Genomic DNA, 22,055 nt, shown 5'->3' with positions numbered 1-22,055 from the left:
ATGTCATGCGACCAACAATTTTAGTAAACGCGAGGAGCAACTGGAGGGAGTAACTAAGACACTAGGCATATAGTTGCGTCACTCGACCAAAAATTTCAGCAAACGCGAGGAGGAAGTGGAGCAAGAAACTAAGACTGTAGGCACACAGTTGCGTATCGCTTATGGCGAATGAGAATGTAAAGGTAGCAAAAATAAAGGGAGCGACTGGCAGGAGTAACTATGACTCTCTTAAGATAACCAAATGCCTGTTCACACGACCAAAAATTTTAGCAAACTCGAAGAGCAACTGGAGGGACTAACTAAGACTTTAGGCATATAGTTGCGTGTCGCTTACGGCGGACTGGCAACAGTAAGAATGAGAATATAAAGGTGGACAAAAAGGGGGAGCAACTGCCAGAAGTAACTACGACTCTCTTAATGTAGCTAAATGCATCGTCACCAGATATAAATCTCAGGAAACACGATCATAGGCTGGCGGGAGTCACTGTGATACTAGACATATAGTTGCGTATAGCTTCTGGGGGACTGGCAACAGTAAGAATGAGAATGTAAAAGTAGGATGTTTACTTGAAATTTTTTCTTGGTTTGGTCCATACCGCCAGCTCTGAAACACGCCTACCCTACAATCTTAGCAAGAACAGTACCAGTACTTGTGTTCCATTGTCAGAGGTAAGACGGCGGTTAATATACGGGTCCTGCCATCTAGATTTAGGTTTTTCCGTGATTTCTCTATATCGTTTACGCCAAATGCCGAGTTGGTTCGTTTGAATAGGTCTCGGTCGGTTTCCTTCCCTGATCTCTAATGACCATTCAGACGACGAACGTTAAACCCCAAAATTCATTTCCTTCTGGGTGACATTAAATATAATTATCGACAACCCTTACTGTCTTCCTGTCAGCATATATGTTATATTCCATTAGAGCCTTACTATGGTTAATTTTCAGTCTCACATGATCTATGGGTATTTTCCATTCGTTGCTCTTATTGTTCTTCAGCAATCAGAGGAATTAAAACACCCCGTTCATGACCAAAAATGGTTCAGATACGGTCCGTTATTTGTGTTCCTTCTACATCCTACTGTAGTGGTTGGCAAACGTCTTTGAAATTTGCAGAAGCGTTACTGAAATAGATGACTGGTTTTTATGTGTGTGCCAAACAAAAACAAGAGGATTGACTCTGTTAGATATGAAAAACGGTAACAGAAAATTCTTGTAGGAAGCTAAGCATTGCATACTTAAGAAAATTCCTAGTGCACCCATAACCGAAAGTTGGTGACGAGAGTAAACTGCCTAAAAGTCTTTGGTAGTGAGGTATGGACCATACGAAAATCATAAAAAGATGACACTTCAGTGGGAAGAAGCGTGCTAAGATTAAGAAGAGGGGGCAAGGAGACAGACAGATAACAGAAGGGAAGGGAACTGTGATTGTCTTGGTGGCTTATAAAACTCTGTTGGGAACGGTCATGTCAGTTACAGAGCTACAGCTCGCGACTGAGATTTTCGCGATAATCTTTAAAAAAAAAATCCACTGCAGAGCTATCAAAACTAGTTTCGCTTGTAATTTTCGACTCTGCCGTCTCTGGATCAGTGTCCCTTACCTCAGTAGAGAATTACCGAATGAGGCAGTCTAGCTAGTAGGACGCTGACCTCATATTCGGGAGGATGGAGCTGCTCTGCGCGGCCATCCTGATCCGGGTTTTCCTGAACCGCTAAGGCAAATGATGGGATGGTTCATTTACTCTAGGTCACTGCCAAACACCTTTCCTATCCCCATAGGCTACCTGATCAATCCTCTTAAAGCACGTTGTGTATGCTGCATGTTATACACTCCTGGAAATGGAAAAAAGAACACATTGACACCGGTGTGTCAGACCCACCATACTTGCTCCGGACACTGCGAGAGGGCTGTACAAGCAATGATCACACGCACGGCACAGCGGACACACCAGGAACCGCGGTGTTGGCCGTCGAATGGCGCTAGCTGCGCAGCATTTGTGCACCGCCGCCGTCAGTGTCAGCCAGTTTGCCGTGGCATACGGGGCTCCATCGCAGTCTTTAACACTGGTAGCATGCCGCGACAGCGTGGACGTGAACCGTATGTGCAGTTGACGGACTTTGAGCGAGGGCGTATAGTGGGCATGCGGGAGGCCGGGTGGACGTACCGCCGAATTGCTCAACACGTGGGGCGTGAGGTCTCCACAGTACATCGATGTTGTCGCCAGTGGTCGGCGGAAGGTGCACGTGCCCGTCGACCTGGGACCGGACCGCAGCGACGCACGGATGCACGCCAAGATCGTAGGATCCTACGCAGTGCCGTAGGGGACCGCACCGCCACTTCCCAGAAAATTAGGGACACTGTTGCTCCTGGGGTATCGGCGAGGACCATTCGCAACCGTCTCCATGAAGCTGGGCTACGGTCCCGCACACCGTTAGGCCGTCTTCCGCTCACGCCCCAACATCGTGCAGCCCGCCTCCAGTGGTGTCGCGACAGGCGTGAATGGAGGGACGAATGGAGACGTGTCGTCTTCAGCGATGAGAGTCGCTTCTGCCTTGGTGCCAATGATGGTCGTATGCGTGTTTGGCGACGTGCAGGTGAGCGCCACAATCAGGACTGCATACGACCGAGGCACACAGGGCCAACACCCGGCATCATGGTGTGGGGAGCGATCTCCTACACTGGCCGTACACCACTGGTGATCGTCGAGGGGACACTGAATAGTGCACGGTACATCCAAACCGTCATCGAGCCCATCGTTCTACCATTCCTAGACCGGCAAGGGAACTTGCTGTTCCAACAGGACAGTGCACGTCCGCATGTATCCCGTGCTACCCAACGTGCTCTAGAAGGTGTAAGTCAACTACCCTGGCCAGCAAGATCTCCGGATCTGTCCCCCATTGAGCATGTTTGGGACTGGATGAAGCGTCGTCTCACGCGGTCTGCACGTCCAGCACGAACGCTGGTCCAACTGAGGCGCCAGGTGGAAATGGCATGGCAAGCCGTTCCACAGGACTACATCCAGCATCTCTACGATCGTCTCCATGGGAGAATAGCAGCCTGCATTGCTGCGAAAGGTGGATATACACTGTACTAGTGCCGACATTGTGCATGCTCTGTTACCTGTGTCTATGTGCCTGTGGTTCTGTCAGTGTGATCATGTGATGTATCTGACCCCAGGAATGTGTCAATAAAGTTTCCCCTTCCTGGGACAATGAATTCACGGTGTTCTTATTTCAATTTCCAGGAGTGTATTTTGGCCTATTGATTGGCTTTGACAAATCTTATATCATTGTGAGATGCTCTTGGGGGATGAATAAAGAAAAATAAAATATTTCATTTGCTTAATACGGCTTGGGTAAGGCTGGAGGTGATATGATATTAGCTACTGCCCCGATTGAGCATTATATGTGTAACTTGAAGATACGCGGGAAACCCGTCTTGCACATACCGTGGGTCGCAAAAGTGTCGGATTCAAATCGGCAAATTTTTGAGAAATACAGAAGAAATTAGTGAAAAGCATAGGTTATTACATACTCAATTTCTTTAAATAATGTGGCTGAACTGCTACACCACTTACACTTATTGACACAAAAGCCGTATTAATTAAAAAAAAAAGCTTTAAGAGCAGCTAAAAATATTTTAGAGGAACCAATTAGAATTTTGTTTGGCTTAACACCCAACAAACTTGTTTCAGAGCATTTGCCCACTTGCAAAACGATAAAGAATAAGCGACTAGTTCGCTGTTAGTTTCGTATTCCGTAATTTATATCGTCTTCCGAAACGTATCCTTGCGTATCATGGCTTTTACGCTCCTTTTAGTACAGCGGCCTTCGCATGTTGTTTTCCTGCGAGAACGAAAGGTAATCTGCCGCGCCGTTAGCAATTCCCATATTAAAACTCGACGATGAATGGAAAATGTGTGATTTTCATCTACAGTAATGGAAAAAAAGCATTGATTCCGCTGCTTGTGACGTTATCACAATCAACTCGAACGCAATGACAACTGTCGCGCTTTGTTTAGAGCTACAGCTGTTCGCAGAATGCCGCTTGTGTATCAATGCGCGTTGTGATCTTGACTGAAGCGGTATTTCTGTCAGGCGGCAGCACTATCGCCTAGCAGTGCCGCAGTAGCCGTTGTGGCTGGCGTTGGCAGGTTAGGGAATTTCTCTGAGCTCTTGCTCAGCTGCTATTGTTCGTGTGCGACAAAGTTATCTTTTCGGAGTTATTTTACGTGACGCGTTCGTGTGCTGACGCGTCGCGCCGAAAAGTAATTGGCGCAAGACGAGCTCCAAGTACTGAGGAGAGTTTGAGAAAGTTTCTGTGACTACGTAACAGAAAGCACGAGAGAACAAAAGCTGGCAGCCATTGCTGTGGGGATCTGCTCAGTCGCAGTGTAAAAACTGGAGTTTTGGGGACTGGCGAAATATCCCCCCTTTAAAATTTTGTGGTGAACATAATTCGTGACAAAATTGGACTGTGTTTTACAAATTTAAAATGGCGCAGCAACCCACAAGCAGTGCAGTTAGAGCCCTTGCGCTTGAATACAAGAGCTTACAGGAAGAACCAGTCGAAGGCTTCAGGGTGAAACTTGTTAGAGAAGAAAATATGTTCGAATGGGAAGTTGCGATATTTGGACCCCCAGAGACTCTTTATCAGGGTGGATACTTCAAGGTGAGTAGTGCTGCGATCATAACATTGAACTACAGTGCGTTTTTCAGATATTAGTCTGCAGTCAGCTTGTACATTTGTTTAGACATTTATTACTACGTGGTACGGAGAATAATATGGCACAGGAAACCTGAATACGGAAGTTGTTCACAGTGGCTTCCAACAGCACCATTAATAGTATAAAACAGTGTTCTTTTTATTTCGAAGGAAAAGAGTAAAAGATTCGATTGTTCGTTGCTAAAAGGCTTACTGTATTTTACCGAACGTTCTGTTGACTTAGGGGCGGTGACATGGTTTCAGATTTACATTGAAGTTTCATTATTATTTCAGAACAATGCACTGTATAAAGTTACATCGCTTTTTTTTTGCATCGTATGCACTTCAGGGTATGAAGAGAGAGTGTGCCTCGTTTCCAATAGATATTTGGTGTCCCAAGTGAATATTTTGTTGAAAATCTACTTTTGAGACGCAGTGGCAATTCGTAACACGCGGTCATCGTGATTTAAGTTTTACGTGCTTTCCGTGATTCACTGTAGTCGATTGCAGAATTCACTGCTGCAGAGGTCATGACCGATTATATTCTCACCCTTGTCCAATCCGAGTTTGTCCCATCTGTAATGACTTCAGTGGACGTTTAATAATAACTATTTTTCCTTGGAAAAAGTACACGGCCGATTTCCTTCCTCGATCTGTGCTTACGCTCCGTCGCTAATGACCACGACGTCGACCAAACGTTAAACCATAATCTTGTTTATTTAATGCCGAGTTATCAAGAACTAGTCAGCAAGATTTGATTAGGTTCGTTTGACTTGACCTTAATTTTCTTTAAAAAATTTTAATAGTTTAGGAGCTATCGCTTCTAATAAGCAAAGTATTGTTATGACAAACCCAGCGGTCGATTGCATGGAGATCGCAGTGATACGTATATAATACGTCCACTTGCCCTTAATGAACTGACGAATGTACAAGAAATACAAACAAGAGCAGAGGTAGAATATTTTGATAATTAACCCCCCTTGTGTACATTTTCCAGTTCGCTAAATATGTTTCTGCCCATAACATATTTATATTCCGAGGTACCTTACCAGGATCAGGAGCTCTTCGCTGTTGAAATCTCACAATGCAGTGCTTTAATCGACTGCTGACACTACTGAACTGTCGAATGTAGTTCTCTCATTATGTTATATAAATTACGCTGTAAGGGAAGAAGAGAGATGTGATACATCATAAACACCACTGAATAGTTCACCTGCAGCTGAAAATTACCATTATAGTAGCATTTCATTTGGTGATCTTCCGAGACAGTAAAATAGTTTGAAGCATTATGACAATCCTGCAGACTGCCATAAGTAACTAATTTTACAGTACGAAGAAAATAGAAAGTAAAGAGCGTTAAAAACCTCATAGGTATACGAAGGTAAAAAAAGCGGCTTGGACTTGTATTTGCAATTCAGTGCGTAGTAACTTATAGAGGCTTGTGGACAACTAAGGATTTTTCAATATGTGAAATATACAGTCAACTGATTGCATTGCAAGGGTATCTTTATTCGAAGGAAAGAGGCACTAATAACCTAACGTTAAAATTGTAAACACAAGTGATGAGCTAAATAGCTCAAATCAAAAAGTAGAAAATATGGAATAAAGTCCACCTTGGAAACAGTTCATCCATTTGTTGGCTCACTTTAACTGATTCCTTCTGTGAAACCACTACTGGTCCCACCAAAAGTCCTGTACCCATGGTAATGGTTTCTTTCTTAGGGTTGACACACAGGAACAGTGAGTTAAGAGCAGTCATTGGACTAAAGTGGTATGTTTAGGTCAGCAGTTGCTAAATCAAATTGTTAGATTTAATTAATAGGCTGTGATGGGGTCTCATTTAAACATGTCTAATGTCTGCCTTTATAACAACCCATATTTGTTTAACAGTATTTCTATTGGCAGGGAGGACTTTATTCCATATTGCATACTTTGAGCTCATTATGTATGTTTACAATTTTAGCATCAAGTAATTTATGTGACTTTCTTTCTTGAGAAGATACTCTTTATGGTACTGAAAACTTGTTGGTGTTTTTACAATAAACTTGTGCAACCAGTTGGCTGTGTATTTCATATATTGAAAACTGCTGCTGTCTGCCATTCTTGAAATTGTGTTTGTTTATATTTGGTCATAAGTTGTTATTGTTTGAAGGTTGGGAATTAAACACTTGCTTAGATGTGACAGGGACCATGAAAGTAAACATCCACTGAGAGTGGCACACAGAAGAGAAATTGTAACAATCAAAATGACTTTACAGATACTGTTTTTTACACTGCAACTTATAAACATACGTATGATTGTGAAATAGTAGTATTAGTTCATTGTGTATACCACAGTATCATTGTTTATAAAAATGTGTTGTTATACCCTTATTTGTGTGTTTGCAGAAGCATCTTCATGCTCTTTATTTTTTACTTTGCATTGTAATTTATGAACAAATCCTACATAAAATTAGTTTTTTCATTTCATCCCTGTAAATTTTTCATGCCTTTCTCAGAAGTTGAGGAGATTAAGAAATAACACCCAGAATAGGGATAACAGCACCAACCATTTCTGCAATTCATCTTTACAGTTCCCGTTTGTAGTACTGCAAATTGTTTCCTGCCACATTCATTTTTGTTCTTGGATATTGTTTCAAAATGACATGTCTTCAATTGATACCTGTGTCTCTACACATTTTTAGCATGTTATACATAACAGAGCATTTATTAATACAAAATGAAGCATTGATGTCAAGACAAAAGAAATCTGACACTAGTTGTTCGTAAGGAAGTTCATAATTTACAGATTGTCAGGTTTTGCATCAACGATAGTGACAGTGTAACTAAAATTTATACACCTAAGAAAAAATTGAGTGTTGAAAAATTGGTTTACATGTTGTAACAATAAAATTACTGAGAACTGCACAATAGAGGTCCATTAGTCCTGTAAATAGAGGAAGCATCACTCTAGAGGTTTAAATAAATTAATTTAAAAAAATCTACGAGAAGGATGGCAGTTCAAACTAGGTATTGCCACGTGTCTCTCCTTCTCGCCCCTTACCATTTTCTGGCATTATTTGTCACAAAACTAGTAACTAGTTTTCTTCACAATTTGTTTGAATCAAACTTTTCTGCAGTAGCCTCCAGATGAGTTTCAGCTGGTTTGTAGAAAAGGTGAGGCTGCATGGTCTCTCTGTGATACACTTAGAAGCTTCCTTCACCCCCTTTTTTCTGTATATTGTGTGATTCTCATTTTTGTTTTTAAGTAAACAACAACAACAACAACATTCTGCTTCACATTGTTATTTTATGATACGTTTAGTGGATTTCAACAGCTTTTTTTCAATGTTTAACTTTCAAGATAGAGGATGTTTGACAATTGTCAAGGGAGGTAAACAAGCTGCAGGAGTTGCAAAAAAATAATGAATTTAGTAAGTGAGCTGTAAAGATTTTCGTATAATAGGCAGCATCATGCACGGACACACAATTTGCGGCTGGTGTAGATCATTTTCACACACAAACTGCACAATGAACTGTGTTCACTGTTTAGGTTGATAGCATAGTACAAGGATTAAATGAGGTGACTCAGTGATAATAGGCATTGGAGTCTTATTTTGGAGACGTGAGATGAATATTTTTTACTTTGGGTTGTTTTTTATTTGAATTCGTTGTTTTCCTACGGCACTAAAGCAAATATTTTAAGAGTTTCATAAACGAATCAGACACCTCTTCTCTTTTTGCAAATTTGCTGATGCACGGCCCCATTGCATTAGTGTAATACGTGAATGATGGTGTTTCTCCAGTGTCTGTATTTACACATCACAATGCCCTTCAGATATGCATGCATGCCTGAAGGAACAGACATTGTTCTGACGATTACAGCTGCCTAGATAGGCTAAAATGACAATGAAATATTGGTTCTCCCTGTGTGAAAATGAAAAAATGTGCAAAGGTAAGTGTTGTGGACTTCGTGAAATGTGGCAGTTTGGCTAGGTCCTGGAGATGTTAAGGCAACTGCTCGTGATAAGCAGGAAATCCGCGTTTGAGTCGCGGTTTGGTACAAATCTTAGTCACAAACCGCTGACTTCAATCCAAATTTGTAAAATTCGAATCCATTTCACATCAGTATAAGCTATCAAGCTCTTCCTTTTTAGAACTTGCTAATGTACAGATTAATAAGATCTATTTGCAACATAAACTGAACGCAAGATAAGCTGCCATTTTATAGATTAGCCGTTAGGCTTCCCAGTAAGGTACTATAACCGAAGGAAGGAAGGACTGTTTCTGTTCATGCTTCATTCAGTTGATTACGCCATTTAATATCTATTACTTAGTGCAAGAAATGGACAATGTTAATGTAGTTTCTTTTTAGTTCACTTTGGAAGATTATTAATAGTCCCTTTCTCGCCCACACAATTGATCCCGGTTGATAGCAGTTGTGTGGGAAGGTATGGAACAGCATAATTTTCAGAACCTGGATAACTGTTAGCCCAACGTTTGTAACATGAATGAAAGACATATAATCACTGAATTCGGAGGGTACAGTATCTTATTGCATTTGAGGATTTTATTCGCAAAAGTTATGATGCGTGAAGAAAGAAAATAACAGCCACTTGCTCACTCTTGAGATGAGTAAAAACATACACGAAAAGAATTTGCCGTGCGAATTTTTGGTTGCTGGGTGAAGCGACAAGTAAGTTACAGCCGTAAAGAGTACCTTGCGAATGCGGTAGTTGGTACGCGTATGTTATCAGCCTTGTCGAGACTGGCTCGGTGCTGTCTTGTGCCATCGTGCAGCAGGCCGTCCCGTTAATACTAGTACATTGGCCGCGTGCCAGGTGACGGCGGTACGGCCCGCCGTCGTGACTGATGCAGAATAATATGATTCGTCGTCATAGATTTCCACATCGAAATTGGAGTAAGCCAAGCCTTCGGCTTACATACGAGCAACGCCCAATCTGTTAGTTTTTCGACATTTAGTTCCTGTTGTTTTTTTTACGGTTCTTGAGACATTTTCTGCTTTCGTCAGCAATGCGCTACCTACTGCGTTTCCGTTTTTGTACAAGCCTAGTGCCCGCGTAATTTATTTTTTGCATTTTTTCAGTATTACAGTAGCAATTTTTTAAAAATCTTTTATAAACACTTTTGAAATAACATTACTTTTATTTAGAATCATATTTTATAATAAGACACGCCATGCATATCAAATTTTTTTTTTAGAAAATGCGGTAATCGTTGACCGCTTTACCATAAGCCATAGTTACAGAAACACACAAAAGAAAATTTTAAAGTCATAAAAGACAGAAAAGTGCTACTAACCATCATAAAAACGCAGTCTTCCTGACATAAGCGAGCTGTACAAAACGTTATGGAGCTATGCCATACCACAGAAACACTAACAAGCTAAGTATTCAAAATGAAATACTATTTTTTTAAAGTAACGTAACAGTAACACACGAGTAGTTTCTATTGAAACAATATTTTTTAAAATTATCAGTGTCTTATTTTGGTCTTCCATTCTACCCTCTCAGGACTGATGTTTCCACAGGCGCATGGGAAAAAAATCTCACGTTTTATAGGTTTCATGCCTAGTCAGTGGTAAGTTTACAACTGTACCTTAAGAAGTACAGGTCCAGTAATAAGGTACTAATAATGCTTTTGCCGTCACAGCCAAAACTTTCGTTAGATACTGATGGCAACACAAGAAAATCTACGCGTCTTCTACCTTTCTAGTATTCATTCCCAGCGACCTTTATAAAAATTCATCAGGCTGGTCCAAGAAAATGGCCTATTTATGCTAAGAGCACGGTGAATTTACCTGTCTTATAATCCAATTTTGACTTTTCATTGGTTTTAATGAGTTCAGGCGGATACAAGAATAGATATTTCGCAAGGTCGCTTGTCTATTTGAGTACGCGTTCAAAAGGGAGTAAAATCTTTTATTCTCCGTGTTGCTTCCTCCATTCTCAGCCTTCGAGAACCTAATATTGTAATCATCTATACTGCGTCTGACTATAATTGAGTCATGCACATAGTGGTAGGGAAGTAGGCTTAGTTTAGCAGTGTGCATCGAATTTGACATGGCCTTCCTCTTTACCGTTCTTGGAACTTACGCAAACGTTGTTTCTAACCTGTACAATAGAAGTAAGGCGCGATGTCACGTAGTGCTCGATCAAACGAATGTATCGTAGCAACACAAGGGTCTTCATGGCTCGTTAGCTATAATTACTATTAAACTATTTCGTGACTGAAGTGGCACTGTCATTAGCGTACGCTGAAGTACTATCATTAGTTAGCCTTGCACTGGAAAAGATGTTCACTTGGGAGGGTAGTGAGAATATATCCACTGAATTATGCTGGCGTATGACACGTATTCTCTCTTCATGCTGCTTGCCATAATGACTTTTACTATAGCAAACTGATAACCGTGATATCTCAATCTGCACATATTGCTGCTGGGTGTATTAGTTGTTACATAACTGACAAACTGCACAAATTGGCGCTCTAGAAAACAGAAAAAAAATTGGTTGCTATTTTTGGAAACAAAACTCTTTTCAAAACTCTGCCAGGGGAAGTTTCATATCAGCGCACACTTCTCTGCAGAATGAAAATCTCATTCTGAAAACTCTTTTCGGTTTCCCTGTTTGAGATGGTGCTTTCAGTGATGTCAGTCAGTTTTTTCAACGTTGGATTTTCATTTCTAGTGAACGTGACAAGGTTGAAACCTTACTCTCAAAGCTTACTGAGTGATATCTTTTATTTGCGTGGCTGAGTACAGTATGTTTCAACATACACCTTCGATGATGATCAGAATTCCAGATTGTGAAAGGACTCCGTGATCTTCGAACACCTAGTCCTTGCTTGCAACTCTGCTGTAATAACGTGAGGATAAAACCGCCGTTCATTGCCTGTTACACTACTCATCCACAGAGACGTGCCAATTTTGAAGTTTCAGGGCATTCAACAAACTTCTGTGGCAGGCGTTACAAGAGGGGCGTTGTGCATCACGGAGAAATTATTACTGAAATGTCGAGAGAGCATTTTCAGGGAAGAGCCGGACAATATGTTACTTCCATATACATCTCTAGAAATAATCATAATGAGAAATTAGAGCGAATACAGATGTTTACCGACAGCCATATTTCCCACGCACCATTCACGAGTGAAGCAGGTAATGGAGGATCAGTTAGTGACACCAAAATTACCCTCCACCACTCACCATTAGGTGGCTTACGGAGTATGATGTAGTTACTCGACGCTAAGAAATACTTCGCGGTCTCAAGGTTTCTGGTACCCCAAAATGAGTACAGCTTACTAACATTAATGTAGTCGTACGCCATAGTATTAATAGCTGGTTCTTACTATCTTTTGTGATATACTCCAGTCTCTCTCACATGATCAATGATTATCATCGAAGCTGAATTTGCCACTCTGAAGCTCTCTGAAACTTTGTAGATAAGGTAAAGTGATGAGTACAGTCTTGATGCAGAGGAAGAGATTTCCTCGAAAGTCGTCCACCTCCCACAAAAAAATCCTTATTTTTCCTTCTTGGTGAGAAATGTTCTCCTCTTCGCTGACCAGATTCCTAAAGCAATTGTAATAGGAACAACAAAACCCTTATTTGCAGCACATGTTTGAATAGGATCCCATCTTTTAAACGAACTTGGTAATTGTGATGTTAATTGTGATGTCTTTATAGCCTTTCGTATGCGATAGAGACCTATCTAGTTACCTCCCTTTGGGACCATATAAAACTTAGGCCCTCACTTCTTAGGCAATACTGAGACTGTGTATGTTACCACCTCTCATTATATATGCTTGGACTTGCTGTCTTGCCGGCCGGAGTGGCCGAGCGGTTCTAGGCGCTTCAGTCTGGAACCGTGCGACCGCTAAGGTCGCAGGTTCGAATCCTGCCTCGGGCATGGATGTGTGTGATGTCCTTAGGTTAGTTAGGTTTAAGTAGTTCTAAGATCTAGGGGGCTGATGACCTCAGATGTTAGGTCCCACAGTGCTCAGAGCCATTTGAACCATTTTGAACTTGCTGTCTTCCTGTAAACGTTAATTCCTTACCCAAATGATACACTGACTTCCTGGTTGAATCACCTTGTAATTCTGCATAATATTCATAGATGATGCGTCAGAGCATTTTTATCGATTTCCAATACACAAGAAGCGTCCTTCTCGACTACGCTTGACAAGTTTACAATCGAAGTTTCACTGACGTTTTTCGGGTTTCGGGAAGGGCTTTCCTTCGACTCGTTTTCTCACTTGTGTGCTGTCTAGTACATAGTCGTTGAAGCCATTGTACAATATGTTTTCGATGAGTATAAAAACTTTGTTCTGGTATAAACGTTGTGCAGTTGTCAAACCATCCCGGGTTCGATTCCCGGCGGGGTCAGGGATTTTCTCTGCCTCGTGATGACTGGGTGTTGTGTGCTGTCCTTAGGTTAGTTAGGTTTAAGTAGTTCTAAGTTCTAGGGGCTGATGACCATAGCTGTTTAGTCCCATAGTGCTCAGAGCCATTTGAACCATTTTTTGTATCAAACCAAACCACTTTCCCCATCTCAAATTTTTTGAACAAATCATCGCTACTCCGTTAGTCATTGCTCATGTTTCGCAGTCCTTTCTTCCATCCATCTCGATCTGATGTTTATGAAGTCTGACAAACCCTGCACCGGGTCGACGTTCTCGGACAACTTAGCAGTATGCTGTGCAAGCCACATTCGCGGAAGGGTTTCGTTTTTCTGATCGTGTCTTACCAAACACATTCTTGCTCTTCGTCATTTCTTACATGTAGGGTAGTGCGGCCGTTCCACTTCGTGAAGAATAGCAACGCGTGTCAGCGTTTGAATGGCTGGCATAGCTTTTGTTTAGAGTTGCGTGCTACACGCGAATGAGACGACGGAAGATTAGGGCGTGTATTGTATTGTTCTGATGGTTCCTGAATATCGTGTGCCACTAACTAGTTAGGTGACGAATTACGTACTAGACACAACAAAGAGCTCTATGGTTTGTGCCTAGAGCCCTTTAAGAACGAAAACGTCAGTCTGTAGTGGAGTTAATGTAACGTTACTCTGGGTAACGTCTTTCGGTAATCAGAACAGTTCATGCGCACTGTGACAAGTTGCTAAATTGCTCGCGTAAAATATACCCTTGGAAATAAGACATTTCATGACCCGTTTCGTGATTGACCGTCACTCTGTATAGTCCTGTTTTTTTTTGCCAATTTATGAATTCCTGGAATACAAGGCAGGAAGTAAACCAGAAACAACACAAACTCTAGTCAAGTCTGCATAATAGTTGTAGACGCCGCGAAAAACAAAACTATTGCGGAAACAGTAGGATTAGAGTAAGTTAGGCCAACCTGCACTGATTTCCACGATGTCCCTAAACATTTCAGGCGAAAACGGTCGTGATTCTTTCGAAAATCCTAAGACACTCCTTTCCTGGTCCACTTTCCTCGTTGAAAATAGGTGTTAATTTTGTTTGGTTACTTGCTTTTTAACTTGAATTGAATCAGTCTTTTTCTTTCTTTGCTCAGTTCGTTGCGTGCCATAAGCAATAGATGCACGCTATTAGCTCCACATAGCTGAAGGTATTGCATCAGACATACTGGAGACAGGAGAAAACAAAATGAGAAAAGGGAAATGAGAATACACGAATCACAAAAATTAAGATTTTACTTCCCACTCATTCAGCTTACATAATTATTCACGTTCGCCATTTCAGAACATACATATATACGTACACAATATGTTTAATGTTCTAATTTCATACTTGGTATCACGTCACGCAAGTATTTCAGACCACCTCTAAAAGCGTGGAGCGAACAGTTCTCCACAATATATCTTATTGTCTGTTGTTCAGCATCACACAAACGGGCGGCACCTCACGACTACCCCACTTTTTCAAAATGTGGCCACATTTCCCTCGTCCCGCTCGGATGCTGTTGTCTTGACTATTCGTAACGCCTGTGCAGGCTTCGTCGATTTGTTTTGAATTAGGTGAGTGTTCTGTATGAATGTTCATTCCAGCGTTTTTTCCACTTCAGTGACATCGAAAACGTTTATGATCTGAAGATCGATCCATGGTGGCATGCGTGACTTCTGAGATCCGGAGTAACGGTATTGCTTCAAAGACCCCAGGTTAAACTCAATTATGTTCATTTTGACGAAGATACTTTTAAACTTCTTTGATCAAATGCGGACCTTAATGTAGGCTGGTAAGTACTTCGTGAAAGCGCAAGTTGCTTCGATCAAGAAACTACAAAATAGTCCAGCCTCGATAAGTGATGCTTCTGATACATATCGACAAAATATGTCGATAGTTGCGGACTATCGGTTTATATACGAATATAACAACGAGTGTATTTTCTGGGCGGGAAATAGCTATCAGATTCTGCTGCTGGATTTTCGTCCACTTGCATTAGTGTGAGCGCTGTGTTAAATTTAACTGTCTCTGCTGTTGTGATCTGAGAGCGAAGAGGAAATGAATAACAATTCTGTTTCTAGGCGTGTATTCCAGCTTTATTTGGGACTGTGCATAAATTTAATGACACTGTAAGAGTGCAGTGCCCCAAGCCATTGCAAGAAAGACGTGAAGATTATAATATAGGTTGTAGTAGGTATGGAGAGATGGCTTGAAGAGGCTTGTACAGGAAAGAATAACGTAGAGAGCTGCATGAAACCAGTCTTCGGACTGAAGACAACAACAACAACAAATGGTATATGTAATAACTTATGGCGATATGTGGTGTCCCAGGACGAATGGGCAATATTTAGGGACATGACAGGAACAATCATTAGAAGCAAAAATGTCCAGTAAACATGGGCTCCAAAATTTATACCTTAAGAGATATGAGCATTTGATCATCTTCGCTACTGTAAAACATCTCTTCTTCTGAGCAAATGGTCATACCTCTTATGGTATACATTGTAGAGCCCGTTTTTAATTGAGTTTTCTGTTTTGATTGGTCGTTTCTGTCATCTCCCTGAATATTGATCATTTCCCATGGGACTCCATGTATAATTGGTTGAACATAATCGTTAAATACTGTCAATTTGCGGGATCAAACCGCTTAAACGCCTCCAGGTGTCAGTAGAGATTGTAAACGACTATGTCCCATGACAACCTACACTTCTACAAACCACTTCGACCAGCAATGGCAGATTTTAAATGGTGCAGTTGTTAACAGAGGAAATGTGGAGCTGAGTTGAAATCCCTTCATAATTTAGGTTTGCTCTGATTGTATTTGCTCAGAATGCAACAAACCATGTCTGTTTTATTGCAGCGCCAAAGGGGCTCTTTGGTCTGACAAGACCATTGCTCCAGAGTTTAACAGCCGATTGTTAAGTTTTGCCGAGGGCAGACTCGGCGGTAACGGTAGGTGTATGCCTATAAGCCGTGTCGATCGCGATAATCAATTGTTTCTTTCCGTATTTCTGTATTTAATTTATGAAACAGCCTTTCAGCTTGTTGCAGTGCATTTAAACTGAAAATTCTTCATATTCTTCCTCCTTTTCTTATGAAGCTGTTCCCAGGAACAGCATTAGATTCATCTTACTGAATCGTCATTGTTTCTTTATCGTGTAAAGCACAAAAACACGGGAGGCGAATGGAACGAATGGAATACAATACAATCCTTAATAAGAAGGCTGCCCGTCATATTAATCATACCGCTTGGTTGCTTGTAAGCGGATTCTTGGTGGCCTACGCAGACGCCTTACACATCTGCGTGGCCTATATAAAAAGGAACATTTTTCTTGAAAAGAAAATGGTACACCCCCAGGTGTATATTTTAGACTAACAGGAATTCTAGAATAATTGAGAGCGATGGCCTCTTAAAAATGGTTGCTGTTCTGACTTTACTGTATTATGAAATTGCAACTAAATTTGTAGCGGCGGCAGTGACAATTGACCTGTGTCTTTCTAATAACTCCAGCTGTTAAATTCGTTTGACCCCTATGTTCCAAAGAATATTGTGTATTCACTTAGCAGCTGCTTTCTGTATTTAAGGTACAGATGTCACAGCGTTCCAGTCCTATTCAAACTTGTCTGTCGTCCACGTCCCCGGCATTGCAACGAAAACGGCATATAGCAAATGTAGCTAAGCGACGTTACCTCTGACACAAAGCGCTGTTTGTACAGCATCTACAATTTTACTGGTTTTTTTGCATTAGTCGAGAAGTTAGGAATAAGTGATGTAGCAGGGCAGTTACGAAAACTACGATACGTACAGTGCGTGCGCCCCCCCCCCCCCCCCTCCCCCCTACCGGTCGTCGTCTTTGTTGTTGTGTTTTGGGTCTCGGACTAGTGCCAGATCGGCCAGAGTCCGTAAACTGTGATAGCCGCAGCAGCTGACACACTCAAGAGCAATAAAATCTAGACAACCGATGTTGTTCTTCGGGTCGTTTCCTTCGTCCTGTACACATCGTATCAAAGTAAGCATGTAGTATGTCCACATCACGTAAGCTTAAAACGCTGGCACCATTTGTCCACATTGCCCTCGAATTGCCATTTTGTTAGTCTAAAAGGATTGTACGAATTTCCCATCACCGACCTGATTTATGTTGATGGGGTTTGTAGAGCACAAGTAGAACTTGAAACATATGCAACTCTCAGCCGTTTTCGACAATCCATGTTCGAAAATGTGGGGCGTGCTTATATACCAACGTCTCAAACGTCATGGGATACCTCCTAATGTGATGTCGGACCTCCTTTTGCCCGGAGTAGTGCAGCAACGCGACATGGCGTGGACTTGGTCTTTTGAAGTCCCCTGCAGAAATATCTAGCTATGCTGGCCTCTATAGTCGCCTGTAACAGCGAAACCGTTGCCGTTTCAGGATTTTATCCACGAATTGATCTCTGTTATGTTCGATAAATGTTCGATAGGATTCATGTCTGGCGATCTGGTTGACCAAATCTTTGGCCCAAATTGTCCAGAATGTTCTTCAAACCAATCACGAACAATTGTTAAGTGACATGACGCATTGTCGTCCATAAAAATGAAGTCCATTAATGGCTGGGAATGGTCTCCAAGTAGCCGATCATAAACAATAATCGATTCAGTTGGACCAGAGGACCCAATCCGCAGCATTATGGAGTTACCACCAGGTTGCACAGTGCCCTGTTGCAACCTGGAACCATGGCTTCGTGGGGTCTGCACCACACTCGAATACCACCATCAGCTCTAACGATATGAAATCGGGACTTATCTGACCAGGCCACGGTTTTCCAGTCACTAGGGTCCAACCAATATGGTCACAAGCCCAGGAGAGGCGCTCTGGCGATGACTAAAGGCACTACGTCGGTCGTCTGCTGTCATAGCCCATTAACGTCATACTTCGCCGCACTGTCCTGACGGATATGTTTGTCGTACGTCCCACATTGAGTTCTGCGTTTACTTCACACATTGTTGCATGTATATTATTACTAACAACTTTACGAAAACGCCGCTGCTCTCGGTCGTTAAGTGAAGGCCGTCGGCCAGCACTTCGTTCGTGGTGTGAGCTAATGCCTGAAATTTTGTAATATCGGCACACTTTTGACACTATCTATCCTGGAATATTTAATTCCCTAACGATTTCCGAAGTGGAAAGTCCCATGCGTCTAACTCCATTCTGTTAATTCCCGTCGTGCGGGAAATCTTTTCACATGAATCACCTGAATACAAGTGACTACTCTGCCAGTGCACAGCCCTTTCATACCTTATGTATTTGTATATGTGCTTATATCTATCCCACGACTTCGGTCATCTCAGTTCGTAATTCATGTGAGCGCTTGTTTTTGAGGAGTCCGCCGCCGAGCGAGTAAGCGCGTGGTTTCATAAGCTTTCTGGTTCGAAACTCGCTGTCAGTATTTGATTTGTTTCCATTCCCAGCCAAAAATGCAGAGAGAAATTTTTGTAAGTAGATTGGAAATAAGACAAAGCGCAAGAACTTTCGATCGAATAAGTACAGTCGTTTTATTTGTATTATTGTATCTACATTTGTAACAACTATGTGTAACCTACGGAGCACAGCACAAATCTGGATGTTACTGATCGTTGAAAGACGTAAAATAATTCTTAGTGCGACGTGTGTGAAACGTAAAGAACGCCGATGTTTTGCTTGTGCGTGGTTCTTTCACCGTGTGTATTTGTTAACATACATGATTTGCATTCATAAACAGTTCTCGGTCATTACACAATTTCGTGGTGTGCTGTTAGAATTACGTGAAAATAAAAAGTACCGGTAGCGAGATTCGATCCAGACACCTCGCATTTATGAAACAAAACGCTTACTTGCTCGGCTGTGGACTCCTTCAATATTACAGACCATACAAAACATATGCTTACAAGCACACCTACAACTTTAAAGAGTATGTTTTCTCGCCAACTATTGAGAGTTGGCGTATTCCTGTTTACGTATGTTGAAGTGCTAGTCGTGCGTGAGGGGAAGTTCGTATGGTCCCATTGCGAGCATGGTAAAATGGCCGCCGACACTTGAACGCTTATTAATGGATAGCCTACTTTACATCCAAGTAGTTGATGTTCAAAAGGAAAATGATCAGCACTAATTATATTGGCGATAAAAGAAAGTTCCCAGTTAATTTGGAAGGGGTTTTGGCATCTAGCTTTCGAATATTTGTGCGCATCAGGTGTGTTTTCTTTTGTGTATAACAAAGAAACTGTAATAAACATATTTTCCTCTGATGTGACTCTCACCTTATTTTAGCTCTGCTCAGGGTTGTTTCTGCATTTATTTAACTTCCTTTTGAATTTAGCTGTCATTTTGGTCTTATCGATCACCAACACTTCATTATTAGTAGTATCCAGAAACACATATATGGTAGTCAGTTGTAATTTTTGAAGTTTTCTGTACCCTGTAACTCTCGAGTCAGGATATTGGATTTTCGTACCCTTCAGCAAATTTCAAAACTGTGGCACCAGCAGATGAGTATGTGTAAGGCGAGGGTAGACAGGATAGGTTAAATGTGCGTGCGAATAGGAAAATGTGCACGCGAATATATTTATGTCCAGTTGTTGATCGCATAGTTCGAAAGTGTGATAGCCGAGCAGTATCATCATATCCTGATATGAGCGAGAACGCTGTTACTATTTTAAATTTAATAGGATAATTCTGCATAATGACGTCTTCCACGTTATTGCCAGAGCTGAAGGTATGCACAGTTTCCTGCGCCGAATAAACCTCCATTCTGCCTCTGTAGAAGAACCAACTAATACTGTTGTTAAATTTGACTACATCGCACCTCTAGTTACGCAAAATAGATTCCGGCGCCCTGGTAGAAGTGTTCTTTGATTGAGTAAGGCACTCCGTACAGTTCCGCACGCCGCTTATTGAACAAACTACGAGCGTACGGAACATCAGACACTGTATCTTTGGATTGAAGAGTTTCTAACAAACAGAACGTAAGAAGTCATTCTCAGGGGAGAATCTTTAGATGTATAAATGACTTAAGGCGTATCCCAAGGGAGCGTTACAGGTCCATTGCTTTCCGCAATATGTATAAATGATACACTAGACAACGTCAGAAGTTCCATGAGGCTTTTCGCGGGTGATGGTGTTATATACAGAGAAGTCGCAAAATTTTTTTAACAAAATGCAGGAAGACCTGTAGAGGATCGACATTTTGTGCAGGGAATGGTAATTGACCCTAAACATAAACAAATGTAATATATTGCAAATACATAGCCATTTATTGTATGTTCACACAATTGCAGAAGTCACTGGAAGCAGTGACTTTCATAAAATAAAAGAACGCGAAATGGGTGATTTAAAGTGGAACAAACATATAAAACGAATCGCAGGAAAGGGAGATGGCAGACGGAGCGCGAAAGCGTCATGGAGACGAGCAACTAACTCCAGTGGCAGACGCTGCAAGAGAGGTGTTCTGGATCACTGTGAGATTTAGTTTAAAAGTTCTAGAGCGTCCGTTCTTACAAGGGAACCTCCCCATCTCACCCCCCTCAGATTTGGTTATAAGTTGGCACAGTGGATAGGCCTTGAAAAACTAAACACAGATCAATCGAGAAAACAGGAAGAAGTTGTGTGGAACTATGAAAAAAATAAGCAAAATATACAAACTGAGTAGTCCATGAGCAAGATAGGCAATTTCAAGGATAGTGTATCCATAGGAGCGCCGTGGTCCCGTGGTTAGCGTGAGCAGCTGCGCAACGAGAGGTCGTTGGTTCAAGTCTTCCCTTGGGTGAAAAGTTTAACCTTTTATTTTCAGTTTATGTGACAAACGCTTATGTTTTCATCACTTTTTTGGGAGTGATTATCAATCCACAAGAAAACCTAAATCGGGTAGAAGAATCTTTTTACCCATTCGCCAAGTGTACAAGTTAGGTGGGTCAACAACATATTCCTGTCGTGTGACACACACAACGTCACGAGTGTCGTATAGAATATATCAGACGTGTTTTCCTGTGGAGGAATCGGTTGACCTATGACTTTGCGATCAAATGTTTTCGGTTCCCATTGGAGAGGCACGTCCTTTCGTCTACTAATCGCACGGTTTTACGGTACGGTCGCAAAACACAGACACTAAACTTATTACAGTGCACAGAGACGTCAATGAACGAACGGACAGATCATAACTTTGCGAAAATAAAGTAAACTTTTCACCCGAGGGAAGACTTGAACCAAGGACCTCGCATTCCGCAGCTGCTCACGCTAACCACGGGACCACGGCGCTCCTGTGCTCACACTGTCCTTGATGTTGCCTGTCTTGCACATGGACTACTCAGTTTGTATATTTTGCTTATTTTTTCATAGTTCCACACAACTTCTTCCTGTTTTCTCGATTGATCTGTGTTTAGTTTTTCAAGGCCTATCCACTGTGCTAACTTATAACTAAATCCGAGAGGGGTGCGATGGGGAGGTTCCCTTGTTAGAAGAGACAACAATACATTGCTTACTCCTACGTATACCTCGCGAAAGACAACGAAGACAAAATCAGCGAGATTCGAGCCTACGCGGAGGCTTAACATTCGCGACTGTAGCAGAAAAGAGGGAATTACAGTGGTATACAGAAAAGTGCTTGCGTAGAATAGATGTAGAAATCTTACTTCCAATAACCATCACCTGCCCTTGTGCAGTTCTCAAATGATTGACAGTTATCAGAACAGGAGTCGTGTTTCAAATCTGTTTACGAAATCGCCAAAAAAGTGATCAACTATAACGTTGACCTAGTGCCCATATGTGCATAGGGACGCAGTTCGTAGCCCGCGTTATGAAAGAACCAGTTACGACATCTATTGGTGAAGAACATGTAGCTTGTGAGCCTCCTGCCAGAGAGGCCGGTGTGTATGTAAGAATAAAAGGGACGCATGCAAATGCAGCTGCTGTTTCAGCTTTACTCATTGCCC

General features: G+C 41.7%; 1 protein-coding gene across 1 annotated transcript in view; it reads left to right on the top strand.

Moving 5' to 3' along the window:
• Positions 1 to 4,098: 4,098 nt before the first annotated feature.
• LOC124798353 (ubiquitin-conjugating enzyme E2 R2) overlaps positions 4,099 to 22,055 on the top strand; it is an 81,721-nt gene continuing 63,764 nt past the window's right edge. Inside the window, exon 1 of the mRNA XM_047261715.1 lies at positions 4,099 to 4,669. Within this exon, the coding sequence (XP_047117671.1) occupies positions 4,493 to 4,669 (177 nt within the window). The 5' untranslated portion in view covers positions 4,099 to 4,492. The remainder of the gene's footprint in view (positions 4,670 to 22,055) is intronic.

The sequence above is a fragment of the Schistocerca piceifrons genome, chromosome 5 (assembly GCF_021461385.2).
Source record: "Schistocerca piceifrons isolate TAMUIC-IGC-003096 chromosome 5, iqSchPice1.1, whole genome shotgun sequence".
NCBI lineage: Eukaryota > Metazoa > Arthropoda > Insecta > Orthoptera > Acrididae > Schistocerca > Schistocerca piceifrons.
This window is presented reverse-complemented; position numbering and strand designations above follow the sequence as displayed.